Source organism: Anomaloglossus baeobatrachus, chromosome 1 (genome assembly GCF_048569485.1).
Source record: "Anomaloglossus baeobatrachus isolate aAnoBae1 chromosome 1, aAnoBae1.hap1, whole genome shotgun sequence".
Taxonomy (NCBI): Eukaryota; Metazoa; Chordata; class Amphibia; order Anura; family Aromobatidae; genus Anomaloglossus; species Anomaloglossus baeobatrachus.
In genome coordinates this window covers 828,292,582-828,318,096 of record NC_134353.1, presented here as the reverse complement: position 1 = coordinate 828,318,096, position 25,515 = coordinate 828,292,582, and the positions used below count along the sequence as shown (strand labels likewise).

The 25,515-nt window shown below is 44.0% G+C and overlaps 1 protein-coding gene across 1 annotated transcript in view; it reads left to right on the top strand.

Annotated features, from left to right (window-relative positions):
• Positions 1-620: 620 nt before the first annotated feature.
• The window catches only part of POLR3G (RNA polymerase III subunit G), a 39,160-nt gene continuing 14,265 nt past the window's right edge, over positions 621-25,515 (top strand). The window contains exons 1-2 of the mRNA XM_075341913.1: positions 621-737; positions 2,848-2,977. Coding sequence (XP_075198028.1) covers positions 621-737; positions 2,848-2,977 — 247 coding nt within the window. The remainder of the gene's footprint in view (positions 738-2,847; positions 2,978-25,515) is intronic.

Here is a 25,515-nt window from a genome sequence, read left to right as displayed (position 1 = left end):
ATATATATATATATATATATATATATATATATATATATATATATATATATATATATATATATATATATATATATATATATATATATATATATATATATATATATATATATATATATATATATATATATATATATATATATATATATATATATATATATATATATATATATTTTTTTTTTTTTATTATTATTTTTTTGAAAATTACATCAATAATCCAGATTACATAATACATCCTGACTGAGGATATATTAAAATAAATAAAATGAACAATAAAAAGTGTAAATATGCATTTGTTTTTGTTGTAGTTTTGTCAAAACTGTGTGGCAGATTTCAATAAAAATGACATTAGAGCATGTATATAGATGCGAGGATGGTCTACACAAATACGGACTGGGGACTGTGAGCTCCAGCCATTGGGTCTCTAGACGTGATGTTAGTAAAGATACCACAGCTGGATGTGATTCTTCCGGCTCTATCATTATTTTTTGTTTGTTTATACACGTCTAATGTAGTAATAATAGAATAATGACAGTATTTTGTAAATGTTGTCCGATAATTATCATCAACATTGATTGTACTTGTGATTTTTTTTTTTTTTTTTTTAATACATATACTCAGGCATGGCTGGTAAAGGAAGAGGCCGAGGGGCAAACTTTACATTTGACCTACAGGCAATTGGCTTTTCCAGGGGTGACGCTCTTCCAGAGACTCAAGCACAGCCCTTGCCCCTGTACCCCGTAAGTGATGATGCTATGGACATTCTCATCTGCCAGTCAAATCTGAAGGAAAGGAATACAATCCAATGACGGATGAGGGTAGAGTTCTGCCCATTTCTATATTGGAAGAGTCGTTGTTGTTGCCTATAATGATGGGTGAATGGTAGGAAATGATGCGTCCTTATGAATCTACACTTGTTCATCACACGGTTCTTCATGATTCTAATAATATTGATTTCTGAGTTATCGCAATATGTACCATAAACACATACTATACTATACACAGTAGATCACAAAAGTGAGTACACCCCTAACATTTTTGTAATATTTTATATCTTTTCATGGGACAACACTGCAGATATGACACTTTGATACAATGTAAAGTAGTACAGCTTGTATAACGGTGTAAATTTGGTATGCCCTCTAACTCAACACACAGCCATTAATGTCTAAACCACTGGCAACTAAAGTGAGTCCACCCGTAAGTTAAAATGGCCAAAATGTGCCCAGTGTCAATATTTTCTGTGGCCTCGATTATTTTCAAGCAGTGCCTTAACTCTTTAGGGCTTGGAGATCACTAGAGCTTCACAGGAGCCACTGGAATCCTCTTCCATCCTCCATGACAACATCACAGAGATGGTGGATGTTAGAGACTGTATGGACCTTCACCTTCCATTTGAGAATGCTCAATAAGGTTTAGGTCTGGAAATGCTTGGTTAGTCGAGTACATTTGCCCTCAGTTTTTTTTTAGCAAGGCAGTTGGTGTCTTGGAGGTGTGTTTGGGTCATTATCATGTTGGAGTACTGCCCAGTGGCCAGAAAGGAGGGGATCATGCTTTTCTTCAGTATGTCACAGTACATGTTGGTATTCATGGTTCCCTCAATGAACTGTAGCTCCTCCCAGCCGGCGGCACTCATGAAGCCCCAAACCACGACACTCCCACCACTATGCTTGACTGTATGCAAGACACAATAATCTTTGTAATCCTTACCTGGTTATCACTACACACGCTTGATACTTTCTGAACCAAAAACATTTATCTTGATCTCATCAGACCACAGGACATAGTTCTAGTAATACATGTCCTTAGTCTGCTTGTCTTCAGCAAACTGTTTGCAGCCTTTCGTCTAGATCATCTTTAGAGGAGGTTTCCTTCTGGGATGACAGCCATGTAGAACATAGTGTTGCAGTATGCGGCATATGGGCTGATCACTAACAGGCTGACGCCCCATCCCACTAACCTCTGCAGCCATACTGTCAGCACTAGATGACCTCTGATATGATGCTGAGCACGTGCACTCATCTGCTTTGGTTGACCGTGGCGAGGCCTGTTCTGTGTGGAACCTGTATTGTTAAACCACTATATGTTTTTGGCCATCGTGCTGCAGCTCAGTTTCAGGGTGTTGGTAATCTTCTTATAGACTAGGCCATCTTTATGTAGAGCAACAATTCTTTTCTTCAGATCCTCAGATCCTCTTTGCCATGAAGGAGCCATGTTGAACTTGCAGTGACCAGTATGAGAGTGTGTGAGTGATAACACCAAATGTAACATACCTGCTCCCCATTCACACCGGAGAACTTGTAACGCTGATGAGTCACATGACACTGTGGAGGGGAAATGGCTGATTGAGCACAATTTTACCATTTTCACTTAGGGGTGTACTCACTTTTGTTGCTAGCTCTGATCATGGGCAGTGAGCATCTTTGAAGCCAGGACACATACAACCGCTGATGGGTACAAAGCAGCACGCATGCGCGGCTTTGTATTGCGCTGTCATGACACTGGCTGTTGTAAAGCATGTTATCACACCCACAGGTGCTTGATACCATGTTAAGTGGGTCAACGAGCTAAGGAACTAATGCCTCTGCGACTAGTCAATTCCCTAATTAGCATCTTATAAACTATCTTTAGAAATACCTTTTCTAAAGTACTGTTTATATATGCTACTATAGCCTGGGAAAGTTACTGTAGGGTTCTGGATATGCACCCAGAACTGCTAGTTCCCTTTAATTGTAAAGTGCTGCAGAATATGTTGGCGCTTTAATAAATAAAATGAATTACGAGGTATAGTACGCTCTGTATACCGTATTTATGAGTGCTCTGTTATACTGATGTTTGTGTCATTTCTAGCATATAGATTTCAAACCGTCTTCTTTACTAGAAGGGGAAGAACAGACCTACTTATTGGCATTAAAACAAGAAATACGAGGAAACATGAGATATTTGCCATACTATATGGGAAAAGACAATGATATGCAAGGTATGGTACATTGTACAGAAATCAATGCGTTACACCCCAACATAAACTTGGGGTAATATATATTATATAATTTGTGGGGGGTTTTCCTGCCCTTTTTTTTTAAAATAAATAAATATATGCTCTTCATAAAAGCTTCCACAGAGGTACTGTAAAGCTGCCATCTCCTTCGGAATCTTACAGGAAAGAATGAACCCCAGTCTACTCTCAGCACCGCTACAGACAATGTCTTGGCTGTAGCCCTTACATCAGGGCATTGTCTGGGATAGTGAAGATAGGTTACAAACAAAGGAAATATACAGGACAAAAGGTTGCATGTCGGCCAAATGATAGATTATATCAAACGTCTAAGTTTATAACTGACAGCAACCATGACTACATATTAATAGTGGACAAGTCGCAGAAGAGTAGCGTGAAGGACAAGGAAGGAAGAAAACAACCAAACGTCCAATTGATGTGAAAACAGATTTTTTTTATTATTGATCAGTGCAAAAGGTGGATATACAGATAAAAATTATTTTAAAAGAAGCACAACAACCAGGAAAGACGAGCAGTGTGACAATTACCCATATAGATCCTCAGACTAATACAGGCACCATATGTATAATGGCAATCAGCAATGATTAATATGATGAATATGAAATAGGATATTAATGGGTTAATTGTATAGAAAAATGTGATCAAAGACACATAATTAAGTTATTCAAGGAATTATTCCCATAAATCAAAACGCTGCTGACTGCTCATTATTAGGCATGTGTTAACTGTATTAGCTATATAACAGCCAATCATACAGAAATGGTAGTTAATAAAGCGCCACATCAAAAACAACCTTTTCAAGGATAATATCCAATTGCCTAAGTAAAAATTATTATACAGGTGCCGGTATAGTCAAATATAGGGCGACGTGGGAAGATAAGCAGGATCTGTTGCGTGAAACATATAGACGAAATCATCATAAGACATAAGAAGGAACAAGGAGGGTGTGAAATGTACCAGGGGGTACCAAACAATGGCACAAATGACCCACTCCATATGTTACCAGATATAAGCCAATACTATATAGCACTCAGACAATGCTTACACTTACCACGTTTATGTCAAGGATTATAACCAGCCGGAATTTCTGCCTACCCGACGGCCGTTTCGGCAACCGCCTTCATCGGGGGGGGGGGGGGGGGGAGTTATGCTATGTAACAGGCTCTAATAAAGGAGGCGCGTGCCAATCGCAATCCGGTATCACCGCGCGTGACGCATGCATCGCCACGGCAACCCGCGACGCCTGCCGGACTCCGCGTCAAGGGCGGGTGACGTCAGACCACAGCACGTGATCTGGCAACACACGCCCTTGGAGACAGTTACCCGGAGGACGCCGCGCGCAAGGAGGCATGCATGCGTACCGGTGATCCGCATGGAGATAATGGCTGAATAGGTAAATTCAATATGGAATTAATGTACATAGGAGGACTCTGCAGAAATATATGAGCAATTGTGCACATATAAAAACCACATATAAACATTTTTATTATCAACATACTGGTCATACTGGTCATATATGTAATGGGTCACAGATATGATTATACTAAAAGACTTGAATGCAGCTGGATATAGCAATCAAATGAGAGAAGATGAATGAAATATCTATGATCATATACATATAGTTGTAATTCCAAAACTGCAAATAGTTGTGATAAAGCCTCAGTATATCATAATCACTGACATGTATGTATGGCAAAAATACATGAATATATACCTATATATAGTCATTTGGACAAAGGCATCCATGACCATAATAAAATCTATTCACGTATATGAAAGTATATCAAATTTACAGGAAAATACATAACAATGTCATAGGTTAATAATAGCAGTCACCACATACAGCCAGCTTATAGTGATCAAAATATATAATACATATGAAGGGGGAGGGGAAGGTGGGGGGAAAGGGGGGGGGGGAGAAGAAAGGGGCAGGAAAGGTAGAGAGGGATACATGTATATAGCCAACATAATATAACAAGAATAAAAAGGGAGGGGATACGCCCATATCAACGTTTGTGGCATGACTGAAGCGGTGACCACAAACCTATGGCAGAATCTACCTATAAAGACATATATATTGGTTTAAGATTCACTACACTGTGGTCACCACTACAGTCACCACACACAAGGGAGCCATGGGAGAGGTAACCATACAAATAAGGGTCAACATATAAAGCAACTGCAATCAAAAAACATAATTTATGATATGTGGCAATGGTACATCAATCGCGTGTCAAGGGAGGGAGGTGGGAGGGGGGGAGAAAAAGGGGGGGGGGTTGTGGGAGAAAAATTGTACAGGTTGGAGAAGTCCAGAATGGTAAGTGCATAATCTTAACAAGAATGGTTAATCTTGGCCCAAAGGAATCCTGATATCCAGGCAACAATTTCCAAAACGCGCCCATGGTGGAAGAAAATGGTCAACGAGCCTATACATAGCAATGAAAAGGGGAGTGAAATTAAAATCAATACAATAGACGTGAGACAAGAATAAAACACATACAATGGAGATCATATGATGCAGAGGAAATAATTATAAAAATGGAACAAAACTAATATTTTCATTCAGGCCTGATGGATGTAGGGTAGAAAGTGTCCAAATCCATCGCGTTTCCATTTGTGCCAGTCGCTTGCTGACAGGTCCACCCCTAATAGAAACATTAATGGCATCGATACCTTTCACTCTGAGCAAAGAAGCATCACAGTTATGGTGTTCACGAAAGTGTTTAGGGAGTGTCTTCAGAGAGGATGTGTCTACTTGTCCAGATGCTGCCACAATGCCCAATACATGTTCACGGACTCGAACTTTAAGTTGGCATGTAGTAAGACCGATGTAAATTTTGGAACATGGTCACATAGCATGGTATATAACAGCTTTCGTACTACAAGTTATAATTTTTTTTTTATACGATAGCTCTTAAGTCCTGTCGAGTCCGTGAATGTATCACTCATCGATATTGGGGCAGGCAACACATTTGCCATATGGCACACATCTCCGTTTGGAGGCCATCCCATTGGAACTGGTAAGAGTACGTTGAGTGTCACGTTGATGGTGACTATGAACTAAAGTGTCATAAAGGTTCTTTGCTCGCAAAAGGTAATTTTGAGTCAGGAAGAATTTTATTCAAAACTGGATCGGTTTTTATATGTGCACAATTGCTCATATATTTCTGCAGAGTCCTCCTATGTACATTAATTCCATATTGAATTTACCTATTCAGCCATTATCTCTATGCGGATCACCGGTACACATGCATGCCTCCTTGCACGCGGCGTCCTCCGGGTAGCTGTGTCTCCATGGGCGTGTGTTGCCGGATCGCGTGCTGTGGTCTGATGTCACCCGCCCTTGACGCGTGCGTCACGCGCGGTGATACCGGATTGCGATTGGCACGCGCCTCTTTTCTAGAGCCTGTTACATAGCATAACTCCACCCCCCCCTGACGAAGGCGGTTGCCGTCGGGTAGGCGGAAATTCCGGCTGGTTGTAATCCTTGACATACACGTGGTAAGTGTAAGCATTGTCTGAGTGCTATATAGTATTGGCTTATATCTGGTAACCTATGGAGTGGGTCATTTGTGCCATTGTTTGGTACCCCCCTGGTACATTTCACACCCTCCTTGTTCCTTGCTTCTTATGTCTTATGATGATTTCGTCTATATGTTTCATGCAACAGATCGTGCTTATCTTCCCACGTGGCCCTATATTTGACTATACCGGCACTTGTATAATAATTTCTACTTAGGCAATTGGATATTATCCTTGAAAAGGTTGTTTTTGATGTGGCGCTTTATTAACTGCCATTTCTGTATGATTGGCTGTTATATAGCTAATACAGTTAACACATGCCTAATAATGAGCAGTCAGCAGCATTTTGATTTATGGGAATAATTCCTTGAATAACTTAATTATGTGTCTTTGATCACGTTTTTCTAAACCATTAACCCATTAATATCCTACTTCATATTCATCATATTAATCATTGCTGGACATTTGGTCGTTTTCTTCCTTCCTTGTCCTTGGGATAGTGAAGAGTAGAGATGAGCGATGTTCGAGTCGAACGGTTCGCCAATTTCATGTTCGAGTCGTTCGATGAACTCGAACCATTTGCTAAAAGTTCGGCAGTTCGAGTACGGTTCGATCACCAAAAAGCGTGGCTAGTTACTAGCTGGCTTCTCACTGTAATAGTGTGAGTCACTGTGAATCATGATAGTATCAAAATTCATCGTATAGTGTGCGGGGGGGACACGGGGTTTAGATCAGTGCTGCTGCTGAATGCTGAAAGAATGCCGATCACTAATTCCCCCACCGCGCGTACAGCGGGGCGGGCCAGGCTGTCAGCAAATCAGACACACACACACACGGATTTTTGCCAGACAAGCAAGGGCATGTGTCATAGGCTGTGCATGTTACATGTCCTTGCCTTATAAGACACGGCCATTTTCCCCATTGCCGCCATTATCTCTCTGCTGCGGGTGGGTGACTTATCAGGGCTGCATTACAGCCGTTCATAGCCATTGTTGCAAGGCAGGTCTGAAGGTCTGTGCCAACGCTGTGCAGGGGTTTATACAACAGCATCTGGCTACATCAGCTCAGGCAATTCCTTGGTGCATTGTTTCATTAAGAGGGATAGAAAGTGAGGCTTCCTTTGCTGTCCAGCTACCTACAGCACCTGTGCATTCTACACACCTGCCCATTTTTGCTATGCAATTTTAATTGCCAAAAGTGCTGCCAGTTTTAGGGCCATAGTTTCATTGTCAGGGATATTCAGTGTTGGTTCTTCAGCTGTCAATAAAGCTAGACTACCTCTGCATTGTACACCACCTCTCCATTTTTGCTACGACATTTTAAGTGTCCAATCTGATTACAAACAAAATGAGTGGCAAAAGGACAGATGCTGGTGGAAAGGGGAAAGGCGTGTTGGAAAGGGAAAAAATGTTTGTGTCCGTGGGGTAGGTGGTAGAGCTACAGTAACATCTGCTGAAGAAAGGCCATCTTCAAGCAAAAGTAACATGTCTACTACTTTCCGTGGACAATCTGATATGATCCCTTTTTTACGGAACCGAACAACTCTAACAAAGGTAGATGATGCACAAAAAAAGAACATGCTTGAATGGATCTCAAGTGCTCCAACAGGTTGCCTCTCCTCCACCTCAACTTCAACATGCAAAAAACAGTCCTCTGAGTTGTCACCCCAATCACACTTGCTTTCTACCAGCACTCAAGTCTCCACCCTCCCTGCAGAGTATGTTGTAACAGAGATGGGTGATGGGTCTGCAGAGCTGTTCAGTCACACTATAGCCTGGGAATCAGAGGTCTGCTCCCAAGCTACAGTGAGTACAGACCAGCAAATGATCTGCAGTGATGCCCAGAAGCTTTGTGAGTCAGATTCAGGCCCTGATAACCAAGTTTCTGAGCATAATGTAGATCCTCATTCCCAAACTGTAACACCTCTTGGTGGAGATAATGAGGAACATACTGATGATGATGATGAGACTCAGATACCTGATTGGAATGACAACTTAACTATTCAGTCAGGGCAGGAAGAGGTTAGGTCTGAGGGCGAGGGGAGTGCAAACACACAGGTTGATGATGAGGTTGTAGATCCCATTTACTGTCAACCCACAGTCAGGCACTTGAGGAGGTCAGCAGAGGCGGTGGAGGAGGATGCGACTGACGACGATGTTACCTTGCGCCTTCCTGGACAAAGACCGAGTATTGGAAGCATGTCAACAACTGCATCCTCAGCCACAACTCTGCCTCTGAGCACAAGTCGGGGTGGCACTGCAGGTCGCATGGGCTCTAATAGTTACCTAGCCTGGTCCTTTTTTGACATCACAAAGGATCACCCAACCCCTGTGATCTGTGAGATTTGTCGCAAATCTGTAAGTAGAGGCCAAAAACTCACTAGTTTGACTACTTCGTCCATGAAACGTCACATGAATAACCAGCCTAAGTCCCAGTGGGAAGCTCACTGTGCTACAATGCGGCCTAGTGGAGCGGGCAAACCACCATCTGCCCCTTCAAGTGCATCCGCGCGCTCTTCATCCTCTATGACTGTGGGGACTGCTGTCACACATGCTTTGCGATGCAGACCTTCCACCTCTTTAACCGCAACAGGCAGTTTGATTGGCAGCTCGTCAGTTATTTTGGAAGGAGAAACAGGTGCTGGTGTAAAGCTCTCACACATCAAGAGCACCAACTTTGGATGAAGGCAACATCATGTCTCCGCCTGCACTTTCCTCACAGACCAGCAGTTTTCCAGGGACACCCTACTCAATGCCGTGTCCGCACAGTAGCCAGATCTCTGTCCCTCAGATGTGGACAAATAAAAGACCATTTCCTCCTAGCCATGACAAAGCTAAGAGGTTGACTTTTACCCTCTGCAAGCTGTTGGCTACAGAAATGCTGCCTTTCCGCCTGGTGGACAGAGGATTTTCGAGACCTTATGTCCGTCGCTGTGCCCCAGTACCAGATGCCCAGTGGCCACTATTTCTCCAAGAAAGGCATGCCTGCGCTACACCAGCATGTCGCACACAACATCACCGCTTCCTTGAGAAACTCTGTGTGTGAACGGGTGCATTTCACCACCGATACTTGAACCAGTAAGCATGGACAGGGGCGTTACATGTCGCTGACTGGGCACTGGGTAACTATGGTGAGAGATGGAGAAGGGTCTGCTGTACAAGTCTTGCCGTCCCCACAAGTTGTGCGTCAATCCTCTGTATGTCGAAGTCCCTCCACTGCTTTTGCCTCCTCCACCTCATCTGGGTCCTCCACCTCCGCCCAAAGCCTGTCTGGTAAGGCCACCCGCTTTGTAACTGCGCACAAGGAATCCCGCACACCTCCTTACTATGATGGCAGTAGAGCTCAACGGCATCAGGCGGTCTTTACATTTAAATGTCTGGGAAATAAGAGTCACACAGCTGAGGAGTTGTGGTCAGCTTTGGAGACCGAGTTTAGTAAATGGTTGTCTCCACTTATCCTGCAGCCAGGGAAGGCCGTGTGCGACAATGCTGCAAACCTGGGTGCGGTCCTTCGCCGGGGCAAGGTGACACACGTGCCTCGTATGGCTCACGTGTTGAACCTTGTTGTCCAGCAATTTTTAACCGACTATCCCGGCCTAGATGGGCTTCTGCACAGGGCACGGTTACTCTCTGCTCACTTCCGACGTTCAACCGCCGCAGCTGAGCCACTTGCATCGCTCCAGAAGTCATTCGGCCTGCTGGTTCACCGCCTGAAATGCGATGTGGTGACATGCTGGAATTCGACTCTCCACATGTTGCAGCGGCTGTGGCAGCACCGCCGAGCCCTGGTGCAATACGTTTATGACGTATAGCCTGGACCAACGAGATGCAGAGGTGGGGCAGATCACGCTGCTTGAGTGGTCTCAGATCAAGGACCTATGCACCCTTCTGCACAGTTTCGACATGGCGACGAATATGTTTAGCGCTGACAATGCCATTATCAGCATGACAATTCCAGTCATTTACATGCTGGAGCAAGGGGAGGAAGTACAGGAGGATTCATATGCAGAAGGGATACCAAGATCTACATGGTCCAGATTTCAGCATCACCAAGGCGGCACGCATGGGACGGTGGGGGAGAGGGATTAATAAGGGCGCATGGTAGCAGCCAAACTGGTGAGGAAGGTGTAGGAGCCCAGGAAGAAATTGAGGACGAACTGGCGATGGGCATGGAATACTCAGCAGATGAGGGAGACCTTGGTCAAATATCTGTTGTTCGAGGTTGGGGGGAGATCTCAGAGGAAGGAAGCACGGTTATCACCTCGCCGCCACAAACACAGGAAGGACTTGGTCCGCATGGGTGTGCAAGACACATGAGCGCCTTCTTGCTGCACTACCTACAACATGACCCTCGAATTGTCAAAAGTAGAAGTGATGACCACCATACTATTAGATCCCCGGTACAAGTCCAAATTTGGCGAAATAATTCCAGCCGTAGAAAGGGATGCACATATGCAGGAGTATCAAAAGAAGTTGTTATGCAATCTTAGCTCGGCTTATTCACCAAACACCAGTGGTGCACAAAGTGAATCTCCCAGTTGTAACTATGCTATGACTGTGCAACTGGAGCCTTGCTCATTTTGGGCTTCAAATCTTGAAAAATGGCCTGAGCTTGCCACTTACGCCCTTTGAGATCCTGTCGTGTCCCGCAGCCAGCATTGTCTCTGAACGTGTCTTCAGTGCTGCTGGGTGTGTGCTGACAGATAAGCGCATGCGTCTGTCCAGTGACAATGTGGACAGACTAACGTTAATCAAGATGAACAAGTCATGAATCCGCAAGGACATTTCAACCCCTGTGTCATCCTCGGGAGAGTAAATGCTTGTGGATTTGGATTGTGCTTCATGCAAATCAACATGTCAAGTTTGCAACTGGGGGACAACTGATGCCACTTAGTGGTGTCTGTGGCCCAATTTTTGGAAAAAAGGGAGACTCTGGTGTTGGAGTCCCCCTTTTTTTTAAATGTTCCAAGATGAACAAGTCATTGATTAGCAGGGACTTTTCTACCCCTGTGTCATCCTGGGGAGAGTAAATGCTTGTGGATTTGGATTGGGCTGATATTATTAGGATGGGAAGGGCCATGGTTATTTGGCCCTTTCCAGCCTAACAATAGCAGCCCACAGCCGCCCCAGAAGTGGCGCATCCATTAGATGTGCCAGTTATGGTGCTAGACTCGGCTTTTCCCGTTGCCCTGAAGTGGTTGCAAATGGGGTAATATTTGTGGGGTTGATACCAGCTCCAGCTGGCATCAAGCCCTGGAATTAGTAATGGGTGGTGTCTAGCAGACACTGCCATTACTAATCCACTAGTTAAAAGGAGAATAAAAAAAAGTTTATTTGAACAAATCTCCACCGACTACAGCCCTCGTTTACCAATTTATTTGTTTTAAAAAAAAAAAAATACAAAAGGTCCGCCGTAATCCATAGCGAGGTCCCACGACGTTCCCAAAAAGCAAACCTGAAAAGACATAATAAAAGAAAATTATTAAAATAAAAATAAAGACAAAAGACACCCTCTTTTCCAATTTATTTCCCTGCCAAAGCCCTAATCCTGCTGCGGTGTAATCCAATCAGGACGTCCTTGTTGATCTCGTACTCGCTGGCACATTCAATAGAGAACCGAACTTTCACCATTGAGCAGCCCCTGCAGGCATACACACACTGCTGTGTGTGCTTCCCTGCAGAGACCTGGACCTCATAAGGTCAGCCCAGGTCACCACAGGGGTGTCCTCAGCAGTGTGTGTGTGGCCGTGGCAGTGACCTCACGGGTTCATCGGAGTTCCCAATGAACAAGTGACAGCAGCGCCGGAGACATGTGAGTATGAATAATATTTTTATTTCAGACACTTGTTTACAGATCACATCTGTATGACACTCGTGCTGCCGGAGAAAAAAAGGACGTGTCTTCATGTGTCTGTGCAGGGCCACACAGTCCATGTGAAAACACGGAAATGTTTGTTAGCCCATCGAATAACATGGGTACGTGTACCATCCGTGAAAAAAAACTGATGTCACACGTACCTGAAACACGGATGTGTGAAAGAGGCTTAAGACCTGGTGATACGAGTCTTTGCTTTCTCTACCCCAGAAATAGTGCAGAGCTGCTAGAGGAGGGATTTGTTTGTAATAGAGGCATATAGACAGGGAATATTGCCTTTCAGTCCTTGTTGCTGCAATCTAAAACCAAAAGTCCCTTGTCATGGTTACATCTATTCTATTCTCTATTAATACTGCTGTTAACTGCATTCACTGTAGAGATATCTGGTGGAGGAGGGATAGCTTTGGATTAAAGGCATGTAGGCAGGGATTATAAAAATTATATTTTGAGGCCCTCCTCTACGTCTCTTCCAGGATATAATGCAATCCTTCCTTCTAATCATTAGCATCTGTTGCACATAGTGCATAGGCATTACTAGTCTAGGAGTCCCATTTCTTAATAATGGGAAAAATAGTTTTCAGACGCCTTTCTTTACATGTCTTAGAGTGTATTGGAGTGCCTCATTCTAATTTTTGGCAGCCTTTGGACATAGTGCATAGGCTTTACTAGTCTAGGAGTACCGCTACTTAACAATTTTAACAAAATGTGTATGAAGCCCTTCTTCATTTCTAATACAAGGTGCATCGGAGTCCCCCCTCCTTCTAATTTTTAGCTGTTCTTGCATTGTCCGCATAGACTTTGTGGGGTTCAAAGTCCCTTCTTCATAAGTTAATCACTATGTGTATGACCATGCCACACACAATGTGCACAGATGAGGTGGTAAAAATTTTAAAATTACATTCACCAGTCACTACCAGCCATTGTAGCTTTATTTCCCCCTCTACTATGTCATCTACTGCAGTGAGCGGTGGCCCAGCTATTAAGGCTATGTTCATATGTTGGGTTTTTTTTGTGCTGCGTTTTTTGTTTTTTTTTTTGTTTTTTTTATGATTTTGAAGCAAATTAAAATGTTTACTGTAGCAGCAAAAGCTAAGAGATTCCATAAATGTAATGCACACAATTAATTTTTTTTTTTTTTTTTTGACTGACTGAAATGGAAAACTGCTGCTTTTTTTGAAGAAGCAGCGTGTCAACTCTAACATTTTTCTCAGCTATTTTGAAGCATTTTTTCAACATTGAAAGCAACAAAGTGCAAAGACGCTACGTATGAACATAGCTTAAGGGGTGGAGGTGTTTTTGTTTTTTTTTCTCTCTCTCATTTCTATTTTGTATTACATGTTGTTATTATACAGGAAAGAATTGTTTCTTTCACACTTTTTTTATTTTCAAAAAAATTCAATTTATCTTCAGTTTTTTGTCCTTTTAAAAATGGCATAATACTCTAACGTTCCCATTGACGTCATCGTACTCGTTACTCGAATAGTCTGTCCAAGCATCCGACCTGGTCAATTCGAGTATCGAGCATTTACATGCTTGCTCATAACTAGTGGCGTAACTAGAGTTCAATGGGCCCAGGTGCAAAATTAGGACCTGCGCCCACTACCCCCCCCCCCCCCCCACCACCACCCGTCTCCTCTCACCTCCCCCCAGCTCGGAGTAGAGGATAATTATGCTGACACTCAGATCTTTCCCTCAGCACTCTGCCCTCCCATGGTCTTCTATACATATTTTCCTCAGCACTCAGTTTTCCCATGCTCTGATATCCCTTTTTCCCTCAGCACCCAGCTTTCCGATGTTCTGCTATGAATCTTTACCTCTGCATCCAGCTTTCTGATGCTCTGCTGTACATCTTTACCTCAGCACTCTGCTTGCCCTTGGTATCAGAACATGGGGAAGCTGGGTGTTGAGGGAAAGATGTTTAGTAGAGCATGGGAAAGTGGGGTTCAGGGACAAATGTATAGCAAAGCATGCAGAAGCTGGGTCCCGAGGGGAAGAGCCTTATTCCCTCAGCATCCAGTTTTCCCATCTCATGCTTATATCTTTGTCCCCCATCCTCATTTATGTTCCCATCCTTGTATATTGCCCCAGTCACCTTTTTTCAGTAAGTATTTGTGCTAAAATTAACATTATAGATTTATTCATTTTGCATATAAAAATGGTAGTTTTTTTAATGGTACACAAGTTTTTCCATTTTTAAATGGGTTTTTTTTTTTTTTTTTTTTTTTTTGGTGCTTTTAGTATTATTTATGCTTTTTAATGTCTTAATTTTATTACTAAAATGTTGCATGTACACAGTCACTTCTTCACACAAATGCAGACATACACACTATATTTGTTGTATATTTGTTATATACTGTATATGTCTGCATTTTTAAACATACTATGTATATACAAAGAAATAAGAAAGTTGGATGTCTGACAGCAAACCTTGAAGATGAAGAGGCTGTGCCCCCATCACAGGACACCAATGAGGCATGTTCAGCTACAGGGCAGTGGGGGAGGGGCAGGAGAGTGCATCTGTGAGGGGCAAATAGGATAGGTGAAGGAGAGAAGAGGGGAGTGGGGATTGGGGCAAGAGTGCAACTGTGAGGGAGGGGGCAAGTGAGTGCAGCTGTGATGGGCAAATAGAGGATAGAAGAGGGTAGTGAGGCAAGAGACATCATTCAGGGAGCTCAAGTACTCACTTCAGCTCACATTGTGTCCTCTGGAGCCTCCCCCTCCTACTACTGAGCAATGACAGTGCAGGGGAGAGGGATACAATTTCTTCAGAAGTCTCTCATATTTCTACAGCACAGACAGCACACAGTCAGCTTTTTGCTGGTGGATTGGCTTACTCGTGTGTGCGGGGCTGGATTTGCTGAAGAGGCAATGATCAGCTTTGTCCCCTCTTCTGATGGACGGGGAGGGCGGAATTTACATGGAACATACAGCATCTATGCTGTATGCTGGAGGAGAGACTGTCAGTCAGGGATCCACTGACTTCCAGGTAGGCAGGAGAGTAGTGAATTCACTCTCTTTAATAGCAGCAGACAATCGCCCAGCAGATACACAAAGCCGGGGGCCGGGTGATCACTGTGCTGCTATTAGGCTATGTGCGCACGTTGCGTTCTCTGCAGTGCGGAAAAGAACACACCCTCTGGCAGACTGGACACTGCATTTATAAAATAAAATGCATGCATTTTGGATGCTTTTTCCATGCATTTTGCATGCGTTTTGGATGCCTTTTTGACAGTGCGTTCCCCTGGCAATTCAGCTCTGCTACATGCCGGCTGACAGCTCTCCACGTCCATAATCCCGCCCACTTCTCAGCATCAGCTTTAGTGGAAAGAGGTGGGCGGGATTATGGGCAGAGAGAGAAGTGAATATGCATTTTTTTAAGTAGCCAGGACATGTGTTACCCCAGAGTTGACTGCAGTGACTATGTTCGGCCGCAGTTTGCAGCACAGGGTCCAGAGCGGGCTCAGTGCTGCAATACATTTCAGCTGGATGTGGTACTCGGTTTGACATCCAACTAAACAAAGTGCTGAGGTCCAGGACGGGTCCTTTGAAGCCCCGGGCTCGGTCGCAGTGGCGACCGCGATCGTTACGCCCCTGCTCATAACTAATAGACAACACACTTTTTGTGACTTTTTTTTTCTAAGCAAAAATATTGGCTAGATTGTAAAAAGAAGGGCACTAGGAAGGCCGACTATAGAAAGGGCACATAAATCTGCATTTGCACTAAGAGTTCAAGTTGGACATAATACACCCTTCATTATAGCCGACCTCTGTCACACTGATATCTAGCAAAACGTTTTCTACTCTAATCCAGGAATAGTCAACTAATCCTGTCGCGGGCGGAGGGGGACGCGCTCGCCACGCTTGGGTCCGGAGCTTCTGCTGCTGCTCGGTGGCTCGAGCGGTGGGCCGGACCCGGGGACTCGAGCAGCGCTCCTCGTCCACGAGTGAAAAGGGAGTGGTTTGTTTTGGGAGATAGTTTGTGACGCCACCCACGGGTCGTGGTGATAAAGGGCACCACCGCTGCTGGTGACGGGGATCCCGGGAGCGATGGTAGGGAGCAGCTAGGATGTTGTCCCCTCCGTGGGTAGGGGTTGGTGATCCCGAGGCCCGGTGGTGTAACGGGGAGGCTGGATGGCTGGGGTGCAAGGTTGCAGGGGCAGCGCGGCGCGGTGCCGGATGGCACTGGTGTACTCACTCAGGCAGTCAATGACAGAGTCTCTGGTAAACCAAATGGCTGGATGGAAGGGTCCCGCACCCGGCTGTAGTGTTTTTGTTTTTTTTGTTTGTTTTTTTTTTGTGCTCTCCCCAGACGGCTGATGGTGGCTGTCTTTCCCTGCACCTGTTAGAATGTTCTGACTCCTGTGGTTGCCCACCGGTAGTCCACTCCCCGGCGTATAGGTACCGAAGGAGACGTTTTGCCTGCAGGCGCTGGCCCTTGGATCTCTAGCCTATGGCGGTGGCTGTATATCCTCACAGTGTGGACTGTTGCCTTCTGTCGGGTCTTGGTTGTTGGGAAACCCCTGGGGTTCCGGTCACACTCTTGATTTGACCGTTGTCGGCGGCTCCAAGCCTGGTCGGGGTCCGATGGCCCTGCCTGTGTGCTTAGCTTCACTCCACTCCCCGATTCGGTACTGGCGAGCCACCGCCCGACCCCGGTCCTACGGTTCTGCAGAGGTCCACTAACTCCTGCTGATGGCCACCACCATCTGCCAACCTTGCTGTTTGTGTCTGGGCCCCTACCCAGACACCGACAGTTTCTGTCCTCTCACTTTCACCTCCAAACTCTGTCACTTTTCCCGCCTCCAGGCCTGTGAACTCCTCGGTGGGTGGGGCCAACCGCCTGACTCCGCCCCACCTGGTGTGGACATCAGACCCTGGAGGGAGGCAACAAGGGTTTTTGTTTGACTGCTGTGAACTATCCAGGGGAGGGGGTGTGTGTGGTGTTATGTTTGTGGCTACCTGGCTAGTCCAGGGCGTCACAATCCTCACTCATATAAATACTGATATAAATTCTCATCTTTCTTCTTTCCAATGTCCTGATTCATGGTCTACCTATAGCTGATTCTGCTCCAATTTTTCCCACTGACTCTATTTGTCCTGTGCTCTGAGAAAGTCTGGCTCCTGTAGCATTGCTGCAAAATTGAAAGTGCAGAATCTTTTCTGAGGTCAAGCGAAGTACAGATATATATGTGGACATATTTCTTTCAAACGCGTTTCGGAAGAGCAGTCTTCTTGTGTCCAGAATGAGGGGCGTCCACAGAGTTGCTGTTTAAGTAGAAGCCTGTATTGGGGGGTTATAAAACACTGATCTGTAACTTGTAGTTCCATCAGTTCTACAATTGTAAATTAAAACCGTGTCACTGTTCCGACCATTGCATGTTCTATATTGCATAATATATAATCTGTGCTGAATAGTATAAATATATAGTGACCATAAAAATGTTCCGCACAGATGCTTCATATGCAAAACCACTTTATCCAAATGTCAAAAGTTTGATTTTACAATTCAAGCCATTTGGGATTAAGGTGTTGATCCACTTGCTTTCTGCGCTAGGCATACTTTTCATATAATTATCTTGCCTATTCCAGTTGGGCTTTACTTTTTTGATACTGCTAAATGAGAAGCCACTAAATTGCCCATGTCACAACGTCCATGTGGTGTAAGTAGACTCTACAAGGAAAAAATCCTGTAAACCACCTCGGAAAGGCCTGTTATCCAGCCAACCAGTTCTCCTGCTTTGCACTAATGAGAGGCAAAAACTTTGAATAAAGTCTGGAAGTGGAGCTTCTATTTTAGTTTCTGATCTTAAGTCATGTGGCAAAGCTCGTTAAAGGGTCGTTATTGCTACCTCAAAAGGTTGCACTAGAGTCACTACTCACTTTCTCTTTGAAGTGGCTATTTGCATATATAATTTCCCATCTCACTCATCTCAGCTCTACTCCCTTTTTACAATCACAAAGCTCAGCAGTGAGATCAGTGAGGAGAGCAGGACTGTCTGTCATTATATGTCTCACACAGTGGAAAGCCTAAGCTATTATGGGAGTGTTTTGGGTTTTTTTCCCTAGTTTTGTGGCTGGCTGGTTAATGTAGTAATGCTCATTTGAACTTCAAGTATAACCACCATTTTAATTTTTATTTCATAAATAAGTAGTACACATGAAAATAAGCAACTTTGTAATATATCTTATCAGACACATCTGCTTCTTTCTCTGCCAGAATTGATCAGCCATTGTAAAAATTCTCAATTCTGAGGTAAAATCTGTATTCAGTGAAGACTTTCCCATTACTGAAATAGGAGATGAGAGCTGTTACTGATGAGATACTATAAATACACAATACCAAAGGACACGGCCAATCCGGTGCCATGTTTCAAATATGGATACAGCCATATACAGAATATTTAATAGACAGAAAAAGAACAAATCTGTACAACGACTTAGATGCAAAACACTTGAATTTTATTGATATAAAAAGATAACAGGTAGACAATATGTAAAAAGTAGAGACAGATGGTATATGCCAACAGGTGGCGCTCTCACCACATACAAGGTAGATAGGAACACATATTGAATAGATAGATATAAATGTGCACAGCCAGGGCCCACTCATATATCATGTAGCCCAAAGCTGAACATATTACAAACAAACCAGCAGTGCTCTTTGCATCCGATCCAGAACATAATAAAGACAGTGTATATAATAAATAGAAGTATATTCCTGAATCAACTGCTGTACTCAAATCATACCTGTGAGTGTGGTGGGAGCCCAGAACCCCGACCTATAGGTTTCGATGTCCATCCTTCTTCCGGGGGTGGTCTCTGAATAAAACAATGGCCCTTTTAAATGGAGACTGCCCAATCACATCCATTAAAATCTCCACCACTCCTATCCTAGGATGCATGGAAATTCCCCCTGATGAAATGCAACAGGCATCCTAATTGGAGAATATTAGCCAAGTGCCGTTCCCATCCACGCGTCATATCAAAAAACGCTATACCGGAAGTGGAAGTGACGCACCCATCACGTCACTCCCACCAGGACGTTCCTATCCACGCGTCATCTCAAAGACGCTACACCGGAAGTGGAAGTGACGCAACCATCACGTCACTCCCACCAGGACGTCCCCATCAGATGACTCATAGGGGGGTGTGTGTATACACGTAAGAAGACGAGGTATGTGTTTGCTATTGTCACGTGCCCTGCTCAATTACATCATACCGGAAGTGAAGTAGTGTAGGTATCATGTCGCCACCATGGAAACGCACATCACGTCATTCAAGGGGGTGCGGCTATCAGACCCGAATGGGGCGGTATCTACAGCAGCCTTGGCATAGATGCCTGTGTTTACAAACATATCATAGCAACCGGGTAAGCATCCCCTATGTAGCCGCAATGTTAGCATTACCGCCATGCCTCTAAGAGGCGCGATATATATAATTACTTTACTAGCACGCCCCATTCACTGACGCCGCATCAGAAATAGAATGTAGTGAATATCGTGTAGCTACCATGGAAGCGTATAAACACATCACTCCAGGTGGAGCGGCTATCAAACACATATAAACCAATATCTCCAGGAGCCGTGGCATCAGTGCCAGCATATGCAAATCCGCCACGGCTGCCATATAAACGTCCCAATATACCCAGTATATATTCAATGTTATCGCTCAAAACACGTGAGTAGGGATAAATATATTTCCACCAGGGGGAACACTAGAGAGGAACAATACCTCAAGGAACATAATATACAAAGCAATCCACTCATGGTTTACCACTACGGCGCGCCAGTGAACGCCCAGAAGGCGCCAAGCCGCAGCGGGCACGTCCAGGCCACAATCATGGGAACAACGTTGCCACGAGAGTAGCCCAAAGGGACGCGCCAGCGGCCGAACAGGGCGAACACCCGCGCGCACCGGTACCAAGGAGGTTGTCACAGGGAAAGGAGGGGTATATCCAACAGCCCTATATCTCATATAGAAAGGCCCATAAAGGACATCCCACATGTAGTAATACACACTTTCTGTCCGACCAATGTATAAAAAGTGTACATGATATTCCACCTAATACATAACAGATTATATTCATGTGTAGTAAATAGGCTCCATGTAGTCTTCCAACAGGCTCCAAAAGGGGGAAGTAGACCTCTCCAGTGCCATACAGGAGTAGCAACGGGATCAGGATGCGACATGGGTGATAGGACTAAAGAAAAAATAAAAGCAATTAAAATCAAGACCAATATGGTGCATAGCAAACTTCATGGGACAAAAAAATATATTACATAAATACAGGATGTACCACACTCCCGCTAATGGGGGTCAAAGAGGACGGCCATAGTCAAGAATATTTTTATAGGAAGGACACAAAACTTAAACACTCATTCAGCCCATTGGGCTGTAGAGTTTTCAAGGTCCATATCCACTCCATTTCACGTTGTGCGAGGAGTCGACCGATGTTACCACCCCGGACGTCTGTTTGTAATCTGATCAATCCCTCGTATCCGCAATAAAGTATGGTTACAGTGATGTGCGTTTCCATGGTGGCGACATGATACCTACACTACTTCACTTCCGGTATGATGTAATTGAGCAGGGCACGTGACAATAGCAAACACATACCTCGTCTTCTTACGTGTATACACACACCCCCCTATGAGTCATCTGATGGGGACGTCCTGGTGGGAGTGACGTGATTGATTGCGTCACTTCCACTTCCGGTGTAGCGTCTTTGAGATGACGCGTGGATAGGAACGTCCTGGTGGGAGTGACGTGATGGGTGCGTCACTTCCACTTCCGGTATAGCGGTTTTTTGATATGACGCGTGGATGGGAACGGCACTTGGCTAATATTCTCCAATTAGGATGCCTGTTGCATTTCATCAGGGGGAATTTCCATGCATCCTAGGATAGGAGTGGTGGAGATTTTAATGGATGTGATTGGGCAGTCTCCATTTAAAAGGGCCATTGTTTTATTCAGAGACCACCCCCGGAAGAAGGATTGACATCGAAACCTATAGGTCGGGGTTCTGGGCTCCCACCACACTCACAGGTATGATTTGAGTACAGCAGTTGATTCAGGAATATACTTCTATTTATTATATACACTGTCTTTATTATGTTCTGGATCGGCTGCAAAGAGCACTGCTGGTTTGTTTGTAATATGTTCAGCTTTGGGCTACATGATATATGAGTGGGCCCTGGCTGTGCACATTTATATCTATCTATTCAATATGTGCTCCTATCTACCTTGTATGTGGTGAGAGCGCCACCTGTTGGCATATACCATCTGTCTCTACTTTTTACATATTGTCTACCTGTTATCATCTTTTTATATCAATAAAATTCAAGTGTTTTGCATCTAAGTCGTTGTACAGATTTGTTCTTTTTCTGTCTGATGAGATACTATGTAGATAGAAGAGGAGGGGTGGAGCTCTGCCTCTCTCTCCTCTCTCTAGCTCCTCCCTCTGCCTCTAGTTCCTCATATCCTTGTAGAATCTTCTCAGTATCAGCCGCCATCTCCTATCTCAGTAATGGGAAAGTCATCACTGAATACAGATTTTACCCCAGAATTGAGAATTTTGATAATGACTGATCAATTCCAGTAGAGAAGGAAGCAAATTTGTTTAAAGGAGTTGTCCGACAAACTCTAAAAAAAAATGTACGCTAATCTGTTCTGTATTGTCATAAAAAAATAATAATGTAGGGATGTTTTATGTTTTCTAACTTTTGTTCCTCTTGAATTTTCACTTTATTCTCTGCAGCTCTTTGCTTACCTGCAGCTCAACCAAATAAGACCTTTTCCTGTGCCAAACTTCAGTCAGAGCTGGCACCACCCAGCCTCACTGTCCAGACCCGCCTTCTGCACACATTCCCTGTCAGCATTCTGCCCCAGCACCTGACAGATTACATGCTATTCACTAATATTATATATATAATATTAGTGAATATTATATATATATATATATATATATATATATATATATATATAATATTAATATAATATAATATAATATAGCATGTAATCTGTCAGGTGCTGGGGCAGAATGCTGACAGGGAATGTGTGCAGAAGGCGGGTCTGGACAGTGAGGCTGGGTGATGCCAGCTCTGACTGAAGTTTGGCACAGGAAAATATAATATATGTGGGAGCTACAAGGTATTAATAGCAACTGTTAGTGGTTGCTATAGGAACAAAATCAACTGTTAGTATAAGAAGCTTATGTGTGAGGTAATAAGATGTCGGTGGTGAGACGGATAGAGAGGGACCGAAAGAGACAGACAAACAGTAAGAGACAGACCGGGCAAAGAGACAGACCGGGCAAAAGAGATCCCTGGAAAGATATTATAGCCCCCAATGTGAGTCTATAGGATATATACACATATACTCACCCACACACACCTAGAGTTATATAATATAGATAATCCCCACTCATGAACTCTGTGTCTCCTCTGCCCCCCAGGACCCACCTCCCCCCACTCTGTATCTCACCTGTGCACTCTGTTCTCTCCCCATGCACTCTCTTCTTTGACGCCCCCTCTCCCGCTCTCTCACCCGTGCACTCTTTCACCCCCTGCACTCTTTTCTGCCATCCCACCCACTCTGTCTCTCACCTGTGTACTGTCTTCTCTCCCCCTGCACTCTCATCTCTGCCCCCCCCTCTCTCACCCATGCTTTATCTTCTCCTCCATGCTGGGATGAGTGTAGCCTGCTTACAGCTAGGTGATGTAGAGCTCAGTGCTGTTTTTTGCTGGTGTCACGTGACGGCCCTGCTCTCTGCTCTTGGCTGTATTCAAAAACCAGGAGCACTGGAGGCTGTATTCATCACAGTGTGAGGAGAGAGAGCGCACGAGGGGGATGGGGACACAGTTACCCGGGCCCCATAATCACAATGAGCTGTGACAAACAGCGCTGACTGTATCCTAGACAGAGAGGGCAACCTTGTTTGTCCAGGACCCGGACACATACAGGGCACAGATAGCATTGCACAGGGAGCGAGGGAGAATACGGAATGTGGGGAGGGTGCAAGGAAGGATGAGAGGGGACGGGGGCTCAACGAACTGTACCTGGTCGGCTGCAGGGTGGCAACATGACGTCAGCTGTGATGCCCGTCTACAAGGTCCAGCCCCTGTTGACGTATCATCACAGGAAGCAGCAAAATCACGGCAAGAGCGGTCACATGACCAATCTATATAATAGGATAGAGTTGCACACAAGTTACAATGTATATGGGAATGATGAAAAGCAAAACTGCTATGGGAATACTAGACTGAAAAGTACAATGAACTATTTAAAAAAGTGAAAAACATGAAAATGGAATGTGCATTACTGCTATGAATAATAGGAATATAAGAGATGTTTAGCCATTGTATTGATCAATGCAAAAGAGCTCCAAAACCAACGCCAAGGTAATCTCTATTTTTGGGGTCCCTAGCCTACATGTAACCTCACCTGCAGTTAAAATACTTGCTCTGTATGGGAAGCAAAGGACCAAGCTATATATGTGAAGTGAAACGTTGGTTTTGGGGCTCTTTTGCATTGATCAATACAATGGCTAAACATCTCTTATATTCCTATTATAATAATTATTCATAGCAGTTATGCATAATCCATTTTCATGTTTTTCACTTTTTTAAATAGTTCATTGTACTTTTCAGTCTAGTATTCCCATAGCAGTTTTGCTTTTCATCATTCCCATATACATTGTGACTTGTGTGCAACTCTTTTTATCCTATTTTATAGTTGTTTTTGAGTCTTGCACCATGTTCACACCATTGGTGTTCCAGACATACATTCTTTAGTTACATACAAAAGGACAAATAAAGGATGGGGAGCACACTTCAGTTCTAAGGATTGCTATGGGCATTCAAGATTAATAGAAGATGATACACTATAAGAATTTTAGAAAAGCCTGTTTAGAGTACATTGTATGTAGCATATTACTGGTCAAAATAAGCCCTTGAGTGATGCCAGGTTCTACAAAATATCACAAAAGTAAGTACACGCCTTACATTTTTGTAAATGTTATGTCTTTTCATGAGATGAAAATGTAAGTAGTCAGTGTACAGCTTGTATTATTAGTGTAAATTAGGTGCCCTCTAATTAACTAAACAAACAACCATTACTGTCAAAGCCGATGGCAACAAAAATGAGTACACCCCTAAATGAAAATGGCCAAATTGTGCCCAATTATCCATTTTCCCTCCCCAGTGTCATGTGCAGGAGCAGGTGTGTTACATTTGGTGTTATCACTCTGAGAATCTGACAAAACAATTGTTGCACTACATAAAGATGGCCTGGGCTAGAAGAAGATTCCCATCACTCTGAAACTGAGCTGCAGCACGGTGGCCAAGACCATACAGTGGTTTAAAAAGACAGGTTCCACTCAGAGTAGGCGTCGCCATGGTTGACCAAAGAAGTTAAGCGTACTTGCTCATGTCATATCCAGAGGTTATGTTTTCTAGAGAGATATGAGTGCTACCAGCATTGCTGGAGAGGTTATACAGGTAGGGTTCAACCTGTCAGTGCTCAGGCCATAGGGCCCACACTGCATCAAATTGGTCTGCATGGCTGTCCCCTCAGAAGGAAGCCTCTTCTAAAAATGATGCGCTAGGAAAGTAAGCCAACAAAGAGTTTGCTGAAGACAAGCAGACTAAGGAAATGGCTTACTGGAACCCTGTCCTGTGGTCTAATGAGAAAAAGAAACTTATTTGGTTCAGATGGTGTCATGAGTGTGTGGTGGCAACCAGGTGAGGAGGACAGAAAAATGTGTCTTGTCTACAGTCCAGCATGGTGATGGGAGTGTCATAATTTAGGGCTTCATGAGTGCTGTTGGCTGTGAGGAACTACAGATCATTGAGGGAACCATGAATGCCAACATGTACTGTGACATACTGAAGCACAGCATGATCCTCTCAGAAACTGGGCCGCGGGCCGGTATTCCAACATAACGATCCTAAACCTCCAAGTCAACCAATGCCTTGCTAAAGAAAATAAGGATAAAGGTGCTAGACTGCCAATCATATCTCCAGATATAAACCCTATTGAGCATCTATGGGGCCTCCTCAGACAGACGTTGGAGGAGCGCAAGATCTCTAACATCCACCAGCTCCATG